The 20,613-nt window shown below is 32.8% G+C and overlaps 1 protein-coding gene across 6 annotated transcripts in view; it reads right to left on the reverse strand.

Annotated features, from left to right (window-relative positions):
* Window positions 1–3,800: 3,800 nt before the first annotated feature.
* The window catches only part of LOC144959553 (1-phosphatidylinositol 4,5-bisphosphate phosphodiesterase beta-4-like), a 56,723-nt gene continuing 39,910 nt past the window's right edge, over window positions 3,801–20,613 (reverse strand). For 3 of the 6 annotated variants that reach the window (XM_078892169.1, XM_078892188.1, XM_078892180.1), the window contains exons 21-33: window positions 19,904–19,976; window positions 19,391–19,494; window positions 15,836–15,938; window positions 14,871–15,035; window positions 12,762–12,861; window positions 11,542–11,646; window positions 10,254–10,481; window positions 9,382–9,619; window positions 8,960–9,032; window positions 8,532–8,707; window positions 8,161–8,262; window positions 7,289–7,433; window positions 3,801–5,241 (exon numbers count right to left, since the gene is read on the reverse strand). In XM_078892169.1, the coding sequence (XP_078748295.1) occupies window positions 5,173–5,241; window positions 7,289–7,433; window positions 8,161–8,262; window positions 8,532–8,707; window positions 8,960–9,032; window positions 9,382–9,619; window positions 10,254–10,481; window positions 11,542–11,646; window positions 12,762–12,861; window positions 14,871–15,035; window positions 15,836–15,938; window positions 19,391–19,494; window positions 19,904–19,976 (1,681 nt within the window). In that variant the 3' untranslated portion in view covers window positions 3,801–5,172. The remainder of the gene's footprint in view (window positions 5,242–7,288; window positions 7,434–8,160; window positions 8,263–8,531; window positions 8,708–8,959; window positions 9,033–9,381; window positions 9,620–10,253; window positions 10,482–11,541; window positions 11,647–12,761; window positions 12,862–14,870; window positions 15,036–15,835; window positions 15,939–19,390; window positions 19,495–19,903; window positions 19,977–20,613) is intronic. The other 3 variants (XM_078892198.1, XM_078892194.1, XM_078892176.1) reach the window with 1 other exon arrangement.

Genomic DNA, 20,613 nt, shown 5'->3' on the forward strand with positions numbered 1-20,613 from the left:
ACTTTCGGGGCAGGTCAATGTAGATCATTGGTTTAAGATATTATTTTAAAAATTACTATGAAACATAAAATGAAAGATCATTTTGAATGGATTGTTAGAGCTGTGAGCACCCTATACATGATAAAGACAAATGTATAAAATTAAAAAAGATTAACATTTATTAGCCGATTAAATTTTCAGTCCAAACAAAATTGGCACATCTAAAGAACAATATATTTATGTATAATATTATATATTTTATGGATTTAATGGATTCTTGTCTGTATGAAGAAATATATCTGTAAAGATCACTGAAATGGTATATCATTTGGTGCAAACGTACCAAATAAGCAACAAAATACATGTTATTAATTATGCATATAACAGAGAGCAATAATAACAATCTCAACATAGTTTACTATGACAGAATACTTCAAAACTTAATCACATATTTCACCGAAAGAATATCATATCAATCTAGTAAAAATCTACATCACAATAATAAAAAATCAATGGGAGGGAATAACAATTGGATTAAAAAAAGGAAAATGAATTAATTATAGAATTTGAACAAAATATTCTAAATAAAAATGAAGCAAGGAGCTGCCTCAGTCTCACAACTGTAATATTGCACATTTTGAATAAGAAATGTGGGTTATGGTTTACCATCACAATACAAATTCAGCTTTGGAAAATGAATGTTCACTATGACCCATAAAAAATATTTGAATGGCACAGATTCAATACTGCGTATTCTAACATAACACATTTTTTTTCATTCTGGCGAGAAAAATATTACTTCAAATAATAACCAATCAAAACAACTCTCAACTTTTTAAGTAGTCTCATATCTGAGACTTTAATGAAGTCTTGATATTTGAGGTAAAACGTTTCAAGCCAATTTTTTTAAAACCAAAAAAACCCCCAAAATACCTGTATTTTTTAAGACAACAACAAAAAAGCGCAAGAACTACTCTTTAACATTCCACAGGCTAGACTCAATTTTACTCTAATCTGAAGTGATACATTATCTTTATATTACAAAGAATGGGAACTGTGTGACACAGCCAAATGTTTGATATCAGTTATACGATTGGGGTTGAAATACAAGCTTAAATTGTAAAGAACCAGTTCTATCATCTGACACCAATAATCCAATTCTAACCCTATTTCATTGATCATCCATCTCGCTGATACTGTGAAAACCCGAAACTTCCACAAATGTTATCCCCCAAATGATTAAACTATCTAAGCTTGCATTCAACTACAACTTCATTTGAATGGATGGGAGAATGCTATAGATAATTTATTTTAAAATATCTTAATAAATCCCCATCTTAAAAGTGCAAATTCCCTTTAAACTTTTGTTGATTTAAAACCCCTTTGGGGAAATGCTCTCAAATCAACACCAGCAAAAAAAAAGAGATAGTGAGATAGTCCAAAAGATTATAGATTTAGAGTTTCTATCTACACTGACAAGTGGTAAAGACATCTCCCTCCAGGCCAAGCAGCCCAGATTGAAATAGACTTAAACAATTCAGAGCAATGACAGAAGCCTTATGAAAGTAATCAACAGGTAAGGGGAGGTGAATAAGAAAAGTTAAACCTTTAGAATCCTTCCCAGCTCGTGGATTATAAATAAGTATGCAGCGTGGATGGTGAAGCTGAGGTGGAAAGATTGAGAAGGGGGGGGAGGGGGGGGGGGGGGGGGGGGTAACTGATACTGAAGGAAAGGGATAAAGCGGGCAGTTAGAATGGACTTGGAATTTAAGAAGCCTTCCAGAAGGCCTTTAAGAAGTTCTTCATGGGAAATCCCTAACTCCCTAAACAAATTTAATGTTTTCATTTAAGAATAAGTAAGACCCATCAGGTCCCAGGTTGAGAGTTCCTGCCAAGATAAAGGTTATTTCAATCCATCAATATTTAAAGGATGAGTTTTCTACCCAACTTTTTAAATACAAGTTTTTTCCAGAATCCGGCATTTAACTAGTTCAATATCCTTATTAAGTGAAAAGGAATAAAAAATTTAAAAATTAAAGAAAAGAAAATTTCCACAACAGACTGAGCTAAATTCAGAATTAATTGTTGTTATTCCTTTTAAAACAAGAGTCTGTAATAATCACAACTTGTAGGAACATTAAAGCACAAGGTCTGTATATAAGATCTTATTTTCACAGCTGTATAATCCTTGTGGATTATATGAACACAATGAGAGATAGAATTTACAATGTTACTAAAACGGATGAATAATAATCTGAAAATCAATATTAAAGCGTAAAGTCTGTATATATAAGATCTTATTTTCACAGCTGTATGATCCTTGTAGATTATATGAACACAATGAGAGATAGAATAAACAATGTTACTAAAACGTAGGATGAATAATAATCTGAAAATCAATATTTGCAATAAAAACAGCCAGATGAACTCATTCCGTAAAACCATGTAAATAATGCTGTAGTGACAATTGATTCTTTCCCCATTGGGAAACATTCTAATGATACCTCCACAGATTTTAACATTGACAAAACATTCAATACTTCTATGCAAATCAAAACTACTCAAGATGGCCCTGATCATAAAGAATGAATCTCGTCAATTTTTATGTCATATGAACTAAACCATAAAGGCTTATTTACATTAAGCTGAAATCAAGGTTACATTTTTTGCTGTTTAATCGCTATAGAATGATATAAACACTTTAATCTTAACAACTTTATTTGCATCCTCTACTTCTACTCCTCAGTCATTTTCTACAATCATGAGTCTTGCATTATTCATGCACTTGTTTTTCACTCGCATGGAGGACTTTGATTATCTCCAATGCAGATTTTTCTATTCTCAATTTTTCATCCCAAGTTGCGGATGAATAATATGGAATCCGTTAATGTCTTTAAAGTGGCAGCATTAAAAACAATATAATATAAAACGTTTGTCAATAGTGACATGATCTAAAAATAAGGAGGGAATTCATTTTTTTTTAATGTAGAGGATATACTATGAAATATTGCACTTGCACAGATTTCAAATACTAAAAACAATTCCATCTTAAAATCAATAAAAGAACTAAATATATTACGAAATAACATAGAGATCACAGTGAAATTTTAAATCAAATTTTAAAAAAGCAAAGAAATATTTATATCTCATAAGACGCTGCTTTCCCATGATAACACAGTGGTAATAAAACAATATTAGACGACTACTTGTTTGTTTGTTTTTTGTTTTGTTTTTAAGGGTTTTACGGCGCTTGCAACACATTTAGGTTATATCAGCGCCAGTAAAAAGGAAGAAATTGGGATAGTAAAAAGTTCTAGAATTACAATTAAAGCACCCAAGAAAAAGTAAGACATAGGGGAACTGGGAACAAATAGGGATCAGATGTAGATTCCAAGAGCATACCACCAATGTACTTAGTTTGAGATCATCTAAAAGTCTCATCCAGACACAAGCACAGGTCCCAACTAAGAGGAATACACTCAAATGTTTACCAATCATATAATATAATATGTAAACTAAACATAACAGAGAGATGATTTACAAGGAAAAAAATATCATCTCCCAAAACAATAACTATGCATTCGACTGTTTCCCTCCCAGCCAGGACTCCGACCAGGGCCAGGAAAAAAACTAAGTAATCTCATTCCAAGACAAAGACAGAAAGCATGTTGGAAAACAGATATAAGGGGATAGAAGACACAGTATGTACCTCCCTGCCCGCTATGGGAGGACGACTACTTGGGTACTTTAACTTAACCAAATAAACAAACAAAAAAACAACAAAAAAAACAGAAATAAATCCATAACAATTTAAAAGATCGTTTCGTAACTTCTTATTATTATTTAATACTATTGGGTACCAATTTTGAACAACGTAAATGTAATCAACTAAAAATAACTTTGGAAATATAGTTTATATCATTCTGAAACACAAAACTCTAAATATGATTTTATCGTCAGATTTAAGAATGGTCCCCTTAATCTAAGGAGTAAAATATTAAAACTATTTAATAATACCCATTCTTCAAAATTTTTACTGGCTCAAATCTTATTAATATATTTGTATACTTGCACAGTGCAGTTTACACACTCCAAAGGAAAAAATAATTTTTTTAAAAATCTTCACTTTATCACAAATCACAGAGTCATAGTTACCAAAGAAACACACATCAGCTCAAGTACATATTTTGGACAATTGATTTACAATTGGACTTATTTCCAAAATGAAATGGTAATAATAAAAAAACAAACCCAACCATGCATGACGTACAAGTTAAAATGATCAACACATATTCAGACTAAAAAAAGCGATTCAATAGGTAATTATGAAACTACAGACAGTATTTGATATTTTGATCACATTTGTATAACCATTATGGATTATTCAATGAGGGTAACAACAAAGCATATCAAAGTAATCAATGTTACAGTATTCACAAAACATGATATCCGTTACATTTTTAAAGATTAACGCATTTTTCCCCGAATGGAACTATTACGCCCCATCACAGAGATAAAATGATTTGAAAAAAAGGGAGTATGACAATGGATTATAATGTAATAAATCTTTGATTTTGCACATAAATTAGATTGAAATTGTTGTATTCCAATGCAAACAAATGGACATGGCCGTCACTCTATTAGTACAGATATTTGCCAAAATAGCTATCATGTGATCTCTAGCATGCTTTGTTTTCAAAATACATACTTTGCTGTCCTTTTTAAATGGCGTAAATAATGGAGCTACTTGCAAAACATATTATCTTTTTTGGCATTTTTTTTCTCTCCAAATAAGTATTTTAAACGAAAATGTTCTTAGATTATACTATAAGATAGCATTTTCATAATTTGAGCAAATTGAAGGACATAATAAATTGAAGTTAAGTGCTAAGAACATTTCAAGTTTTATAAAATAATTTAATCTCATTATATTACATTGATATATTCAGATCATCGATTTCAGACCAGCTTAAAAAATAGTCTTTGTATATTAGATTACCACTAATTTTGTTTTATGCCCAGCAGAAATTTCAATGATATCTATAGCAATACAGAGCTCGAGTTCTTACAAACTGTGTTATGTATAGACAAATACAAACAGACAGACAGAGAGACAGACAGACAGACAGACCAATGAATGCTATCTCGTGTTGCATATTGATGCCTATGTTATATGGGATGATGGGAAAGGGGTTAAACCACAGTCTCTGGTTTTGATGCCATCTTGGCTTCCTCATAAGCCATTTCTATCATTTCAAGGGCCTGAAAAACAAAAAGGGTACATTTCTTATATATTCCAAAATAATTGATGTTCATAATAATAATAATAATAATAATAATAATAATAATAATAATAATAATAATAATAATAATAATAATAATAATAATAATAATCTTTATTGTCCAAATTAAAGGCAATTCATGTGAGGTAAACAATGCTCAGTTTGGTTCATGGTATGAACATCAACACATTTACAAATACCAGACACAGCCATACACGAACATACACGCTTGCACATTGTTTCTACACATGTATACAAAAGAAATGAGGGTACATACAAACATATATACATACATACATACATGCAGACATACATACAAACCAGCATATCATCGTATATGCATGCCTACATACATACATACATACATACATACATACATACATACATACATACATACATACATACATACATACATACATACATACATACATACATACATATATACAGGCACACAGACAGACAGATAGAACGATACGATATATTTGCTGGGACAGCAGATAACCATATTATAAATATAGTGTCTTATATTAAGAAGAAGATGGCAATGATTGTGATGATGATGATGATGATGATGATGATGATGATGATGATGATGATGAAGATGATGATGACTACGATAATGATGATGATGATGATGATGATGATGATGATGATGATGATGATGATGATGATAACGACGGCGGCAATGTCGATGATGATGATTCACGACACTGCTTCTCGTTATTTTCATTGGTTGTCTCATTTTTCCACAAAAGATTTGTTAATTAATTTTATGGCGGTTGGAATGAAGGTTGCCTTATGTCGATTTGTCCTACATTTTGCTTCTAGATACCGTCTTCCGGAGCGCAGAAGTTGGAATTTTTCGCTCAGCGGATGCCTCTTTTCGTTGATAATGTTAAAAGATTTCTTTCAACTGCATTAATAAAAGTTGTGTCAAGGCTTCTAAGGTCGGTGTTAATTATTTTTGAAGCCTCTCTGAGGGTTCTATGTAGTTTGGATTTTTCTTTTGTTCCACAGCTTCCATACCACATTGTGATGCCAAACGAAACGATACTCAATATTAATGACTTGTAGATTTGTATCATGGTCTTTCTGTTCACATTGAAAGACCTTAATTTTCTGAGTATATACAAGCGCTGGTTACATTTTTTGATGACATTTTTGGTGTGCGATTCAAATCTTAGATTGTTATCTATAATTACACCAAGGTATTTAAACGTTTCAACAGTTTCAACCGCCTGATTGTTAATTTTTGTTATTTGTCTTGCTCTTTTTCCTATTTTTCTGTGATCAAACAGTTGTTCCTTTGTTTTTGTTACATTGAGCTCTAGACAGTTATCGGCACACCATTTGCTGAATTTACTAACTTGCTCAGTGTATTTAAATTCGGAGACGGAATCATTGAGCAGGCCGAGTATTGCGGTGTCATCAGCATACTTGATGAGTTGGCAGTTATCAAAGCTAGCCACACAATCGTTTGTATAGAGGATGTAAAGTAGAGGTGAGCTTACACACCCTTGTGGGCATCCGTTTGAAAGAGTTTTTACTGATGATATATTTGAGCCTACTCTGACATGTTGGGGGCGATTGATGAGAAAGTTGTTATACCAGTTGATAATAAGGGAGTTTTTCTGTTATAACAATTTAAATATTTTTAAAATATAAAAACACACCCAAAAACAAATCCCAAAACGGCCATATGCCAACAATCCTCAAACCTGAGAATTAAGCTTTTATGTGGTTTGCTTTCAACTTCAATTATCTAAATCATTAGATAAATATTGTGATCTTAAAATATTCTATAAACTGGAACATGCCATAGCATATTTCAAGGCTCATTTAATGGTAAGTATCAAAACAATACTGTACTATTAAATGGACAGAAAATGAATAAAGTCACCAAAAGAAGATAATAATAAATAAAATTAAGTAAAAATAAAAATCGTATTTCTATTTGATATATAAATAACACCAATTCTCATTTTGGTTCAGCACTGTAAAATTTTCAAGTCAAATATAATAATTACCTTTTGATTTTCAGCCATGATTCTCTCAGTCTGCTCCATATGTATCTTCTTCAAAGCTTCTACTTGTCTCGAGTGTTTTACAGCAAACCTTTTCCGCTCATCAATGAATTTCTTGGTGTTGTTTTCATTCAGTTCTCGTATCCGCCTTTAAAATTCAGATTGAAAAGGATTGTTTTGAAAAGTTATTGAAACTTACTCGTGAGAAGAATAGTAAATTCTGTTGACATGTCTACTGCATTGTGAGAGAATAATAGCATTATCTAGTGAATAGCATATATTATCTCCGGAAGGAAACTATATCAAAGCATCTGAATTTAACTTTCACATACACTTACAAGCCCAAGTCTGAGTTTGTTCTTTGTGTGGTTCATATTTTTGTATCTGATCATGAGTTGCTTAACGCGTTATTTTTAGGAATTATAGGCATGGAAGATTTCATGCTTTTAAGTGGTTCAGTTCAACCTCAGTAAATAAGTCGATGAAACTTAAAGGTCATTTTGACATGGTCCCTCAAAAAGTTTGCAGAATTTCCACGGAATTAAATGTCCATTCTTTCATACCATTTAGATGTTATATGAAGTTTAACAGTGTTTACGATACTGTTAGGTTATATAAACAAAAGATATTTACTTAACCAGTCTATGGTTCAAGTATAGATCTCTTTAAACCACTTTTAAAATATGGTAAAATACTGCTTTTCCTCAACCACCTAAATGAAGGTAACGAATCTGAAGTTATCAATGAATTATCATTTCAAACAATGGGTTCATCTACACGAACAATAAACTTTCTCAATGTATAAATCTACTGAAAAATAAGATAAGATAGATTGTTGAAACTGATACCAAATGTCTTGCCACCATGTTATATACCTGTCTCTCTCAGCTTTATTCTTGATTGTTTTATCATTGAGTACAGCTTTGGATGAATCCATTGAGTGTTTAGCTTGGTTGGCTTTCAATTCTTTGTTTTCTCTGCAATATATAACATTTATTTAAGTCATTAAAAAAATCTCATTAATAATATATATAACGCTTATCTCTTAATGGTGTTATTTTGTACATTCCAAGATGACAACTATACCTCCTCAATCCTTCTACAAATATACATATATTACTGCAACACTTAGCTGTTACAACAAAATAGTTATCTGATTGCAATAAAGCAACATTAATATCAGATAATTGAAAAAATAGTTATCAATAAAAAAAATGTCTTAATGAAAGGAAAAAGTGAAGGTTACCTTTCCTGCTTGGCTTCCAGTTCTGACATCTGTTCACGCTGTGCATCTTCCAATAATTTGGTTACAGTTTCATTCTGCTGGATGATGTGTTCCTTCCACAACTCGTGTTCTACCATCATCTGACGCATTGCCATGTCTGACCATTCTTTAGTTTGAGCCACCACCAACTCCTTTATCTATAACGTTTGAGACAAGAATGCAGTTTATGATGTGTTGGAAAAAATTTGATACCTTTGTGAATGATTACATTTTTTTTTTCAAATCCTTTCCAAATCTTCTCTTTCTCTTAATTTTTTTTTTTTTTTTTTTTTAAATAAATTTTATTAAGTTCACTGTTGTCTTAAATTTAAAACCTAAATCACAAAGAACTCGATTTAAGAATATATACACAGATATATATCAACTGTAATAAATGAAAAAAAAATCACCTTGCTTTTATGGTCACTGACAAGATTGTTGACTTTACATTCAGACTCATTCCGAACATCATTGCTGCTTTCTCTGATGGATACAAAGATAGGTGGGAAAAATACATTACATTCCTGGTAAACTTATCTTGTTCTAAAACTGACAACGGAAATAACTATAATAATTATATTCATTATATTACTGGCCAATTAATATGTTTCAGTTAAAAATTGTAAAACTGATACCAACTTAATCAAACATTAATTTTTTTGCAGGATCAATCTAAAATCTAAAAGAAAATCTTAACTACTTGTAATATAGACACACATGATTCACAATTGATAAATAATTAACAACTCTTTCACTTTTTCACATTCTCAGTAATGCGTTGGTTAAACTTAATTTACAAAAGAAACATGAAGAATAAATTTACTCTACTTACTTGTTTTTCTTGAGCTTTTTCTCCATTGATTTTTCAGTTGCAGACATTTCCTTGCCATGAGAGGCCACTAATTTATCAACGACAGTACAGTGGACTCTCTGCATCATGGCCCGTTCTTTTTGATGTCGTCTCTTTAACAATTCGAAGTCCTTTGGTTGTTTTCGCAGCAACTTAAAATATACTTTCTCATTCATGAGTTTCTCTCTGGTAATTGGTTCAAATATCATTTCCTCTGGAGCTGATAAGTTTGATTGAAAGATAAGAATTTAAAGAATATATTACATCATTCAAAATTCTAAAGTAGAGTGCAAAGTAGAATTCAAAAGATCATCCTGAATCATTGCTGAGTTTTTGGGGGTTTTTTCCATATACTATTCAGCAAATCAATGATATTCAAAGTGACTGAATTAGAAACAAAGTTTTTCCCCAGCCCAAAACAATTTTTTTTCATAACCTTGTAAGATTCAATTCTGTTCAAAGGACAAAAATGAACGATCCCATTCCATGATAAAATGTAAGAAAGTTAGTGAATGTTAAAATAAAAGCAGCACAATAGTGTGGAAGGCATGCCTAACCAACAGTTTATGTTCAAAATTGCCTCAGTTCAATCAAAATCAAATGATTTAAAGAACGAGGGTCCCTTTAAAAAGTTATAAATACCAACTCATTCCACCAACTGTCCTTTTTTCTATCCAATTTTAACCTGAGGAATAAATTACAACCAATTCTACTGAAACAACAAGAGTAGAAATATTTGAGAGCACTTTAGACATACAAGTCCCTTACAACTAATTCAACGCTAAATTTGGAAAATACCCCATGAAATTAAATAAGTTTTGAAAATCAGTTTACTACATATTACAACGACTAACCTTTTTTATCATCTTTTTTGGCAGCAGCATTTAATTGCGGCTGTGCCATGCTGCTCGGTGAAGCTGTCATCTGACCATTGATGGGCATGGCAGTCGTTGTCTGATTCCTGCTGACTAAGGGCACATCTGAAATATCTTTCTCATCAATACCCATGTCTTTCATGGCTTTCTCACGCTTTTCAGCTTGAGACATGGCTTGAATTGGGGCAGCTAGTGCATCCACAAAATCTGTTGAAATATGTTATGATGAGGTCAGGTATATTTCTGATATTTCTAAACAAAAACAAAACATATCCTTCACAGCCCGAGGGTCCATAAAGCTAGATTCACATAGATCTGGAGTCTATACAAATCACATTTCTATAACGCTAATGGAGAGCAACAACATGTTACAATATTTTGAATACAATGCCAGTCTACTTAAAAACAAAACACTATTTTTCTCATTGATGATAAAAATAATCCTTTGACGACTTCCTGTCCATCCAGCATTGATTTGTTAGATGGGGGTTTATTTATTTGTTTGGTTTTTGTTTGTTTGTTGCTTTAGGTCTCTTCCAACACAATTGAGGTTATATGAGAGACCGCTGAAACAAAAAAACAAGCAATCTAACAAAAATAGTACAAATGTAAATCAAAATCATAACCTAAAGATATCAAAGCTAAATTATAAATAACCAAGAACAAACAGGCATAAGATTTACAGAAAAAAAATATCCCCTGTCAAAAATACAATCACAAACCAAAGAAGCAGGATAGGCTAGTAAAGAGAAGAAGAAACGACATCACTATCAGATCGTACACCCATGTGAACATCATAGGTATATGATTCAAGGGTGATGCTCCCATCCAACCACCCGCTGGGTTTATTTATTAGATCTGGTCGAAAAATTCAATGAGAACAACAAACTCAGCAAAACAAATCTGACAGAGTTGAAAAGATTAACGATATTGATGTAAAAAAATATCACTGGTCAATTACTAACCTTTTTATCATGACATGCAAATCTAAGATTTACCTAGAATTTAAAGCATGACAGAAAACAGACAAACAACTTCTTGAAATAAATAAAATTATCTTTATTTAACCGAAACGGAAAAATTTATCTATTCCAAGGGAAGATAGGAATAACCAAAGGGTCAGTCGAAGTGCAATGCCCCAAAGTCAGGAGGTAGGGTGAAATGACTTTTACAAAGCCATACATCCACACATTTTATTTGCTCTTTTTTAAAAGATTACCTCACATTCCAAATTGCATGCAACACAAACTAATATGTATATCCTTACCCCCAAACTCCACAGGTACGTAGGTTTTGAGAATGATTCGGCAAAACACAGTGGGTAAAGACAGTGGGAAGTTACCCTCAGTACGAAGAGAAATGTGGCGATATCCTAGAGGTAAATGATAGAAAACAATCAATTTGACCACCAAAATTTATTTTTTTAAAAATAATAATAATAATAACATATAAATATATATATTCATTTCTTTTGCCCTTGTTCCAATCACCGTTATATATTCATTCCTTTTGCCCTTGTTAAAATCACCGTTATATATTTATTCCTTTCATTCCTGTTCCAATCACCGTTATATGTTCATTCCTTTCGCCCTTGTTCCAATCACCATTATATATTTATTCCTTTCACTCCTGTTCCAATCACTGATATATATTCATTCCTTTCGTCCTTGTTCCAATCACCGTTACATATTCATTCCTTTCAGTCCTGTTCCATTCACCGTTATATATTCATTCCTTTCACCCTTGTTCCAATCACCATTATACATTTATTCCTTTCACCCTTGTTCCATTCACCGTTATATATTCATTCCTTTCACCCTTGTTCCAATCACCATTATACATTCATTCCTTTCAACCTTGTTCCAATCACCGCTATACATTCATTCCTTTCGCCCTTGTTCCAATCACTAATATATTTTCATTCCTTTCACTCCTGTTCCAATCACTAATATATTTTCATTCCTTTCACTCCTGTTCCAATCACTGTTATATATTCTTTCCTTTCGCCCTTATTAAATAAGTGTTATATATTCATACCATTCACCCTTATCCCAATCATTGTAATATATTCAATCCTTTGCCCTACCATTCCAATCCTTGCAATATATTCCTTCCTTTAACTCTGCCTCCTAACAATAGTATATATCCTCCTCTTCAACTTCAATCTTAATTCTGACGGCATTAATTCATTCTTTTGTTTCCCTTTCCTCCTTAGTTTAATCCCTTTAATGTATTCAATTTTTCCCCTTTCCCCTTATTCCAATCCCTTTAATGTATTCAATTTTTTCCCTTTTCTTCTCATTTCAATCCCTATAATTTATTCTATTTTTTCCTTTTCCTCCTTATTCCAATCCCGTTATACGTAAATGTATTCTATTGTTCCCATTTCCTCCTTATTTCATTCCCTTTAATGTATTCTACTTTTCCAATCCTTTAAATGTATTCTTTGTTAATCTGTCATATTCATTGAAAGTCTTGATGACCAACCTGCTTGGAGGCCATCCAATGGAAGAATACGTTGGCCAATGAGTTTCCCTGTGTCTTCAAACACTGCTATCCTTAATACAGCAAGCTCTGGTAGCACCACCTGAAATCATAAGGTATGACCATTGATACAAATTACTTCTTTTAAAAGACATCTGTAATGAAATATAAATTACTATTTTAGCTCATTAATGTCTGCTTTCAAAATAGGAAAAAATATCACGTTACTGTAGAACGACCTTAAATCTCAATGGGAAACTAGCTTAAGGCAACCATGAGTTATTTATTTTCAAACCTGTTGTTAGGCTACCTTGTGTTGACAATCATTCTCGGTCGTCCAATGAAAATTACTCACCATGACATATAAACCCAAGGCACAGTGCAGGTTACTGTATTATGTGAATCAGATGTTCGAATGAGTGACCACCAAATCATACTTAGAAAAGGCCGATCTGTACTATGTAAGTCTGCAAACGGGTGACCAAAAAAAAGTCATAGCATAGAGAATGCTGATCTATGCAATGTCAGTCTGATCAGAGATTGACTATTAAAATCATAGAACAGAAAAGGTTGATCTGTTACTATGGGTATGAGTCCCAATAAAGTATAGCACGGAGAAGGCCAAAACTGTGTTATAAAATATTCAAAGCTGGCCGGTTGTATTGCCCTGTTCGGTGACAAATAAAAAGAGATGTGTGTCGTAATATCACATCTCCATAAAAGAGAGTGATAATATTTGATGCCTTGAAATTTATTCAGTCAAATCTATATACCGACACAAAATGATAGTGATAAGTTTCATATATGAAGTATGTTTGAGAAGCACGGTTCTTCTAAATATCTGCTGGGTCATGATCAGTCAAGAGTGAAGAAGTACCCCGACCACACATCTTCTTCATGAGAAGCCAGACCAACGCCGCTACAGGTACGTTTTATTGTCAAACCTTTTTTTTATTTTGACATTTTCATATTTTTAAAATGAAGTTATAATTTAATTAAATCAGCAGACTTGTTTAGTAATTTAAAGCTCTACTTTTGTGGGGACCTTTTGTAATATTAGTCCGATTGTGGTTGGAAATATCGTTCTATCTTAATGTCATAAAACTAGTGACAAAATTTTTTTTGATTTAACCTAGTTTTCTCACCACTCATACTCTATCACTTAATTTTATTCTTAATTCAATTTCAACCAAAATCAGGAGGTTTTCTTAAAAAGGCAAGTTTAAAGGAAATAATCTGTTAAAAAATATATAAATAAAATATGGTGTTTTTCTTTATGTACAGAACAAATTAATTGATTTTGGTACAAAGTATATTGATTGATTCGTGAAATTAAAATAAAATACTCGACATTGTGTTTTGCACTATTTTCTTCTATTTGAATATAAAACATTGTTAATTAACTTATTTATCTTGTATTACACATAAGTAGTCCTTCATAGCCATTAGGCCCATGGAGCCGGAGTTTATCCCGGTTTCTATAGTGTGAAACAGACAATAGGCTTGCTACCCTTTTTGTAGGACGCTGTCTAGTCTATCACAAAGTATTTTCCACCAGATCTAACAGAGCCAGCTACCCATTAACTGTTGGGTGGACAGCGGGGTTGGAAGAGATCTCGACTGCACCCGGGATCGATCTTGGTCCCTGTGAGTGTGAATCGAGAGTTCTACCAACAGAGCGATCGGGACCCCCTGTATTACACATCTGTTTTTAACTAGTTAATACTCCCCTGGCAAAAATATTAACCCTGCAATTATAAACTAAATATGTAACGAGAAAGATTTTGATAAAAGTGAAATTCAGCCTTGCTGGAATCAAAGCTAGACTCAGCATCTTTAGATGCTATGAAGAAATAAAGATAATCCATCAACTAAACATCACCCTTGTTATCCAAAGTGTGCAAATTGGGGGTCACTATTCTTACCCAAGAAAAAAACAAAAGTGCCTAAAGTGGGGCTAGCACCTGGGACCTTCAAGGTCCCAGTGCCTCAACTACTTGTTTCGCCTCTAAATCAAGACTACAATTGAACAAAAAGAATTCTTGCAAAAGACAGGGTATTTTACGTCTAAGTCAAATGTACTGCACGTAATATCAGTGCAGCAAATCATACCTTTCTAAAGACAAATGGTTCTTCATTGTAGATAGGGTTGAGACCGTTGTTTGGAACCACGTGTGTTCGGAACTCCCGGCGGATGGTGTCAGTGGGCAAACCATACATATCAACCTCCACGTAGGTGCCAACCTTCTTGTCCGACAAGAATTGACCAGAAATGACCTGTTATGTCAAAGATGCAATATTAGATCCTCAACAAGAGAAAACTTGAATATGCTCTTTAATTAATACTTAGTGTATACTCGATGAACAAAAAAAGAGTTTCTGATTACTTATTAAAGTATTTCAATAATGCAATATACCTCATAAAATTTAATTTGAAAATGACTCTTAACATGTCGTCTTATAGCTGATTATTTATGTAACATTGTATTTTCATATTCATTCTCATACCTGCCTACTTGAAAATTTCAAAATCATAAACTAATACAAAATTCATCAGTAATATCTCATAAAAATGCCGTAATTCTAAGGCCACCATTACAAGTTAGTGATGGACTTACCAATCGTGGCTGTGAAACTGAGCAGTATCCTTTATAACTTGAAGGGAATTTTTTTTTTTCTTCTTGAAAATTCGATAACTTAAAAAAAATATTTCCCTAACACTGCAACCAAATTGCTGTGAAATCAATATCTGTAATATTTCTACCTTTTCCTTACGTCTGTAATGGTCATAAAATTTCCATTACAATGATGGATGATCCGTAAAAGTAGGCAGGTTATGCACTCAAAAGCTTATAGTTCCAAAAATACAGATCCTATGGAGTACAATATTTATTCTTTTCTTTTCTTGAAATATAATGGATAAGTCTAGGAAAAGTTACTATATCTATTCAAATAAAGAGCAATGATTCTAATTGTCTCAAGTCTCATCATGTTATTACTCAATATGAAATATGAATCTTTCAGAATTCCGTTTTTACGGTAATCCTCAAAATGGTAAATGGATTACTAGGACCAACCTGAACAGAGCAGTGTGCTGCAATCACACCATCGACAGGGCTCTCTGAGAAGGGATCAAATGTACGGTCTGGTCGACGCATGAAATCCGGCTTCAATAAGTAGCTGAAAGAATGAAGTGGAAAGACCATTAAAGACAAGTAAACAAAAATAAACATAAATTTACCAAACAAGGAATCTTTTTTAAAAATCCCATTATTCATCCCATAAGGGGAAATTTGTCTTTAGGGTCTATTCTATTTATTATTCCATGGGAAGACTGACATAACCAGTCACAGTGCAGCGTTGCAAATGGAGCTAGGGCGAGTCGACTTGTTCAATGTCAAAAAAGCACAGCGGGTATTTGACTTTGGTACCTTTCGGGTGCACAGCACAGCCTATACCGATGCTGCCCCCCATAATTGACGCATCCTCTTTCTGATACCATTAACATGATGTGTACACTCATCACACAATGTATGTTTTAAAAATTTTTCATTAACATTTGACTTCACAATTTACCTCCAAAAAAAAAATCCCAATTGATCAAAGATGTATCTACCACATTGCCCAGCAAAAAACACTTCACAGATAATTCATTATTTTTGTACCACTACAGTATTAACCTGATTTCCTATCTTCAACCCTTAATGAAATTCAGGCAACAAACAAACATTCTGTAATTTTCTTTTTTTTTTAATGCAAAGAAAAAATGTAGCATCAACTCAAAATGCACAATTTCTTCTAGTCATATGTATTGTCTATTTAAAATACTTAATCATAGAATTAACATACATCAATTTTGTTATATATCTACTTTGAAGGAGAAAAGCAACAAAACAAATCCACCAATACTCGTAAAAAAATATGCATAAAATTCTAACTTGGAGGATAAAATCTGAATTTGTATATAGTTCGCTGCCATGAAATATGTATGTACTAAGGAACTGTGTTTTCAATCCACCAGTGGACTGAATACACAGCTGTGTATTCAGTCCACCGGAAAAGATTATAATTATACGGGCTAAATTGTTTGACCGAGCGCAAGAAGGCAAGGTGGGCGGCTGTTTTAGCACAGTGTAACTGTAACCAGGGTGGGGTGAGTTAGGTGTTCAAGCTCATTTCTCGGTATAATATTTTCTTTCTATCTCTCTTTCTTTTCTTTTTTTTTGTACTCCCTTGGCAAAAAATTCTTAATTTTAAACTTCAACACGTTGACACCATTCCTGGTGACTTGAGAAGTTTGAGCGACATTTAGCATTTTTTATTTATTTACTTTCACTCGCGTTTAATATTATTATTTTTATTTAGAACACAAAAAGAGTCAACATTTATTGCCTTGTGCATTCCTTGTACGTAACAATATGAGTCGGGAGGAAAACGAAACAAAAACGAACAAACAAAATTTAAAAAAAAAATAAAAGAGAGAGAAAAAAATGTTAAGAGAGAGAGAGAGAGAAAGAGAGAGAGAGGATGGAGGTGGGAGAGATTAGAGATAGAGAGAGATAGATAGATAGGGCTAGTAGAAAGGAAAGAAATGGGATACCAGTCAAAAAAATTCTTAATTTTCAACTTCAACACGTTGACACCATTCCTGGTGACTTGAAAAGTTTTATTGTTTTTCTTTTACTCACTTTTAATATTATTATTATTTTTAATTAGAACACAGGGAGACGTCAAAATGTATTGCCTTGTGCATTCCTTGTACGTAACAATATGACTCAGGGGAAAAACGAAACAAAAACGAACAAAAAAAATAATAAAAAAATACAAATTATTTAAGAGAACAACTTTATAGCTATAGGGTCTTGAATATGTTTGAGGGAGCATCAGAGAGAGAGAGAGAGAGAGAGAGAGAGAGAGAGAGAGAGAGAGAGAGAGAGAGAGAGAGAGAGAGAGAGAGAGGAGAGAGAGAGAGGAGAGAGAGAGAGAGAGGGTGGGGTGGGAGAGCTTAGAGATAGAGAGAGATAGATAGGGCTGGTAGAAAGGGGCACAGGCGTGCTCGAGGCCAGTGATCGATGTAAAAAGTGACCAAATAGAACCTTACTTGGGCAAACAATACTAAAAATTTGATCTCCTTGAAAAAATCATCGGTTTTGATAATCACAAAACTCTCACGGACTCGGAAACATTATGTTAAGGAAGATGACTCTACGTTCTTTTAAGGGCTCTATTGTTTTTAAAGGTTTGATGGCGCTTATTGAGGTCATTTTAGGGCTAGTAGAATGGAAGAATGGGATACCAGTAATAAAAATCCTAGTTTTACAAGACATGATAGACAATGAATAATAGACTAGCCCTACAAAACAAAGGACAAGGGATGATTTCGAAAGAAAAGGATGTTGGAAGAAGACAAAGTCAAGACTGCCAGGGGGGGGGGGGGCACATGCGTGCTCGAGGCCAGTGATCGATGTGAAAAGTGACCAAATTGAACCTTACTTGGGCAAAGAATACTAAAACTCTGATCTCCTTGGAAAAATAATCTGTTTTGATAATCACAAAAATTCTAACGGACTCTGAAAAATTAAAAATAGATATAAATGTTAATTTAAAATTAATTATAGAAACATTATTCTCTGTGTAGTAATTTTGGTCAAATTGGTCAGGCCAATGGCCAATGTAAGAAACTCGGGTGCTGATTTCGAGCAACTCTCAATCAAGACTTTCCGAGAGTGAATAAAACGCTGTAAATGATATTATTAAGCCGTCAAATTGCCATAAATTTTATGCCTGTCCATTTATGATAATGCCTAACTGACAATAGGCTCAGCATCAATGTCGCCAATATTGACTAAGGTAAGTATCGACGATATTTGGTCCTTTTAAACTATTTTTATTTCCAGTGGACTGAAAACACAGTTCCGTGCACTAATTAAATCTGTATAATCCACAGAGGTAATATTTGCTGTTTACAACAGGCAGTGTGGCACAGCAATATGGCTACTAGTTCATACTCAGAGGAATCAAGTTTGATTTTCCCCACCACACTGTGTGACCTTGAGCAAGTCATCTCACCCTAGACCAGTCTGCAGTGCTGCACTACAGCTGATGCCTGGGTTATTCCAGTCTTGGAATAGACCCTATAGATGAATTTGAATTTCATGTTGTCAACTTTGTAATTTATGTCACTTTATTTCTTTATTAAATTTATTTCTTTTGTTTATTTTCCTTGCTTTGCTTTACAGTGACTTTCATAATGAAAATTTTAAAAATCAAATGAAATCAAATTTTAAAAAACAAAAAAACCTTAGGCCTCATTCAATTTCCATGGTTAATTTAATGTTCGAATCACTCCTCAGTTGAAAGCCACCGCCAATATTCTTTTAGTTTAAGAGGGTCATTGTGTCCAAGAAAACCCATGGTAACATTAATAAACCACAACATATGAATCAGACATCTAAAAAATCACAACTCATCCACAATTTGTCCTGTGTAAGTTGCATCATATTGTTGTCGGGAGTTTGGAAATGGACATTAAAATTTTTTTAGGTATGCCATCGTGTTCAAGGAAACCTGCACTAAAAGAACAAACCATCACATATTACACTTCAATGGAAAAAATAAAAAACATAACTTACCCACAATTACCATTATATTCAAATTTGCCTTGGTTAAGTTGCATATTAATGTCGGCAGTTTGGAAATTTAAAGCCACCATTTGACATCCTGCATTCCAGAAAATCTGACATTGGAAAGCAAAAGATTTGATTAAATTTAACAATGCTATAGTCGCATTTAGTATTGTTATGTTTTTTAACATTTCTTGTTAAATACATTAAACATATTCAACACATTTTGAAAACGTAAATTATTTCTATTTTTTTTAAATGATAACATCTGGAAAAAATGAATGCACAAATTTTAAATAGCTATGAAAACTAAGAAATAAAAATTAAGTAAACATTTGACATTTTCAAAGAGACAGAAAAAAAAAAATTTATAAAAAAACAAAACAAATGTTTTTAATGAAAATGAAGATCATAATATTTAGGAATGAGGCAAATTACAGGCTTAAAAGTACATCTTGAAATTAAACAATGTCAAAAACTTTATCTAAACCAGGATCACATAATCACAGCAAATAAATGTACCTGTGGCAGGAAATTGCTAGAGTCCACCCGACCTCCTCTTGGGTAGATTCGACTCATCTGACGTTTGTTGTAGCTGGAAAAGTCTAGTTAAGGTACACACATCTGGTTGGCAACTTATTCTTATTATTCACTGACTATGATTCACAATTACAAATACTTTTAAAACAAAATGAAAACCGTCTATGAAACAATTTACTTTATTCAACCTACTTTGCAAATTATGATGACAAAAGCCATACATTCTTATTTTACTAATAGGCTAGCTTATAGCATCTACTTACCAATGAATACCGTTAAATTGTTAATAAAATGCCATAAATAAACAACAATATTTTAAAAGACAAAAGTTTAACTGAAACTGTAGCTTTAAGCACATAAAATGAATGCAAAAAATTGGAGCACAATGCTATTAATAAAGGGTACAATATTAGGAGAGAATTTAGATAATACAAAAATAATTTTTTATAAAGATATTATGGAAGAATGCATTTATCAATGCAGCATTGGGAAGACATTTCAAAGGGTCATATTCTCATTAGATGAAAAAAAAAAAAAGGTGGTGGAAAAATAGTTAAACTCTGTCAGAAGAGTTAGTGATTGGAGTCTTTATTTTTTAGGAATGGGGATCTACCATATGGAATCCAAAACTGAATATCATTAAGTGTTTTTGAACAGCACATAGCAGCATGATCAATTCAAATGTGTGATGA

Source organism: Berghia stephanieae, chromosome 1, assembly GCF_034508935.2.
Source record: "Berghia stephanieae isolate SIO BIC M18660-M18661 chromosome 1, UCSD_Bste_1.3, whole genome shotgun sequence".
Classification (NCBI taxonomy): Eukaryota; Metazoa; Mollusca; class Gastropoda; order Nudibranchia; family Aeolidiidae; genus Berghia; species Berghia stephanieae.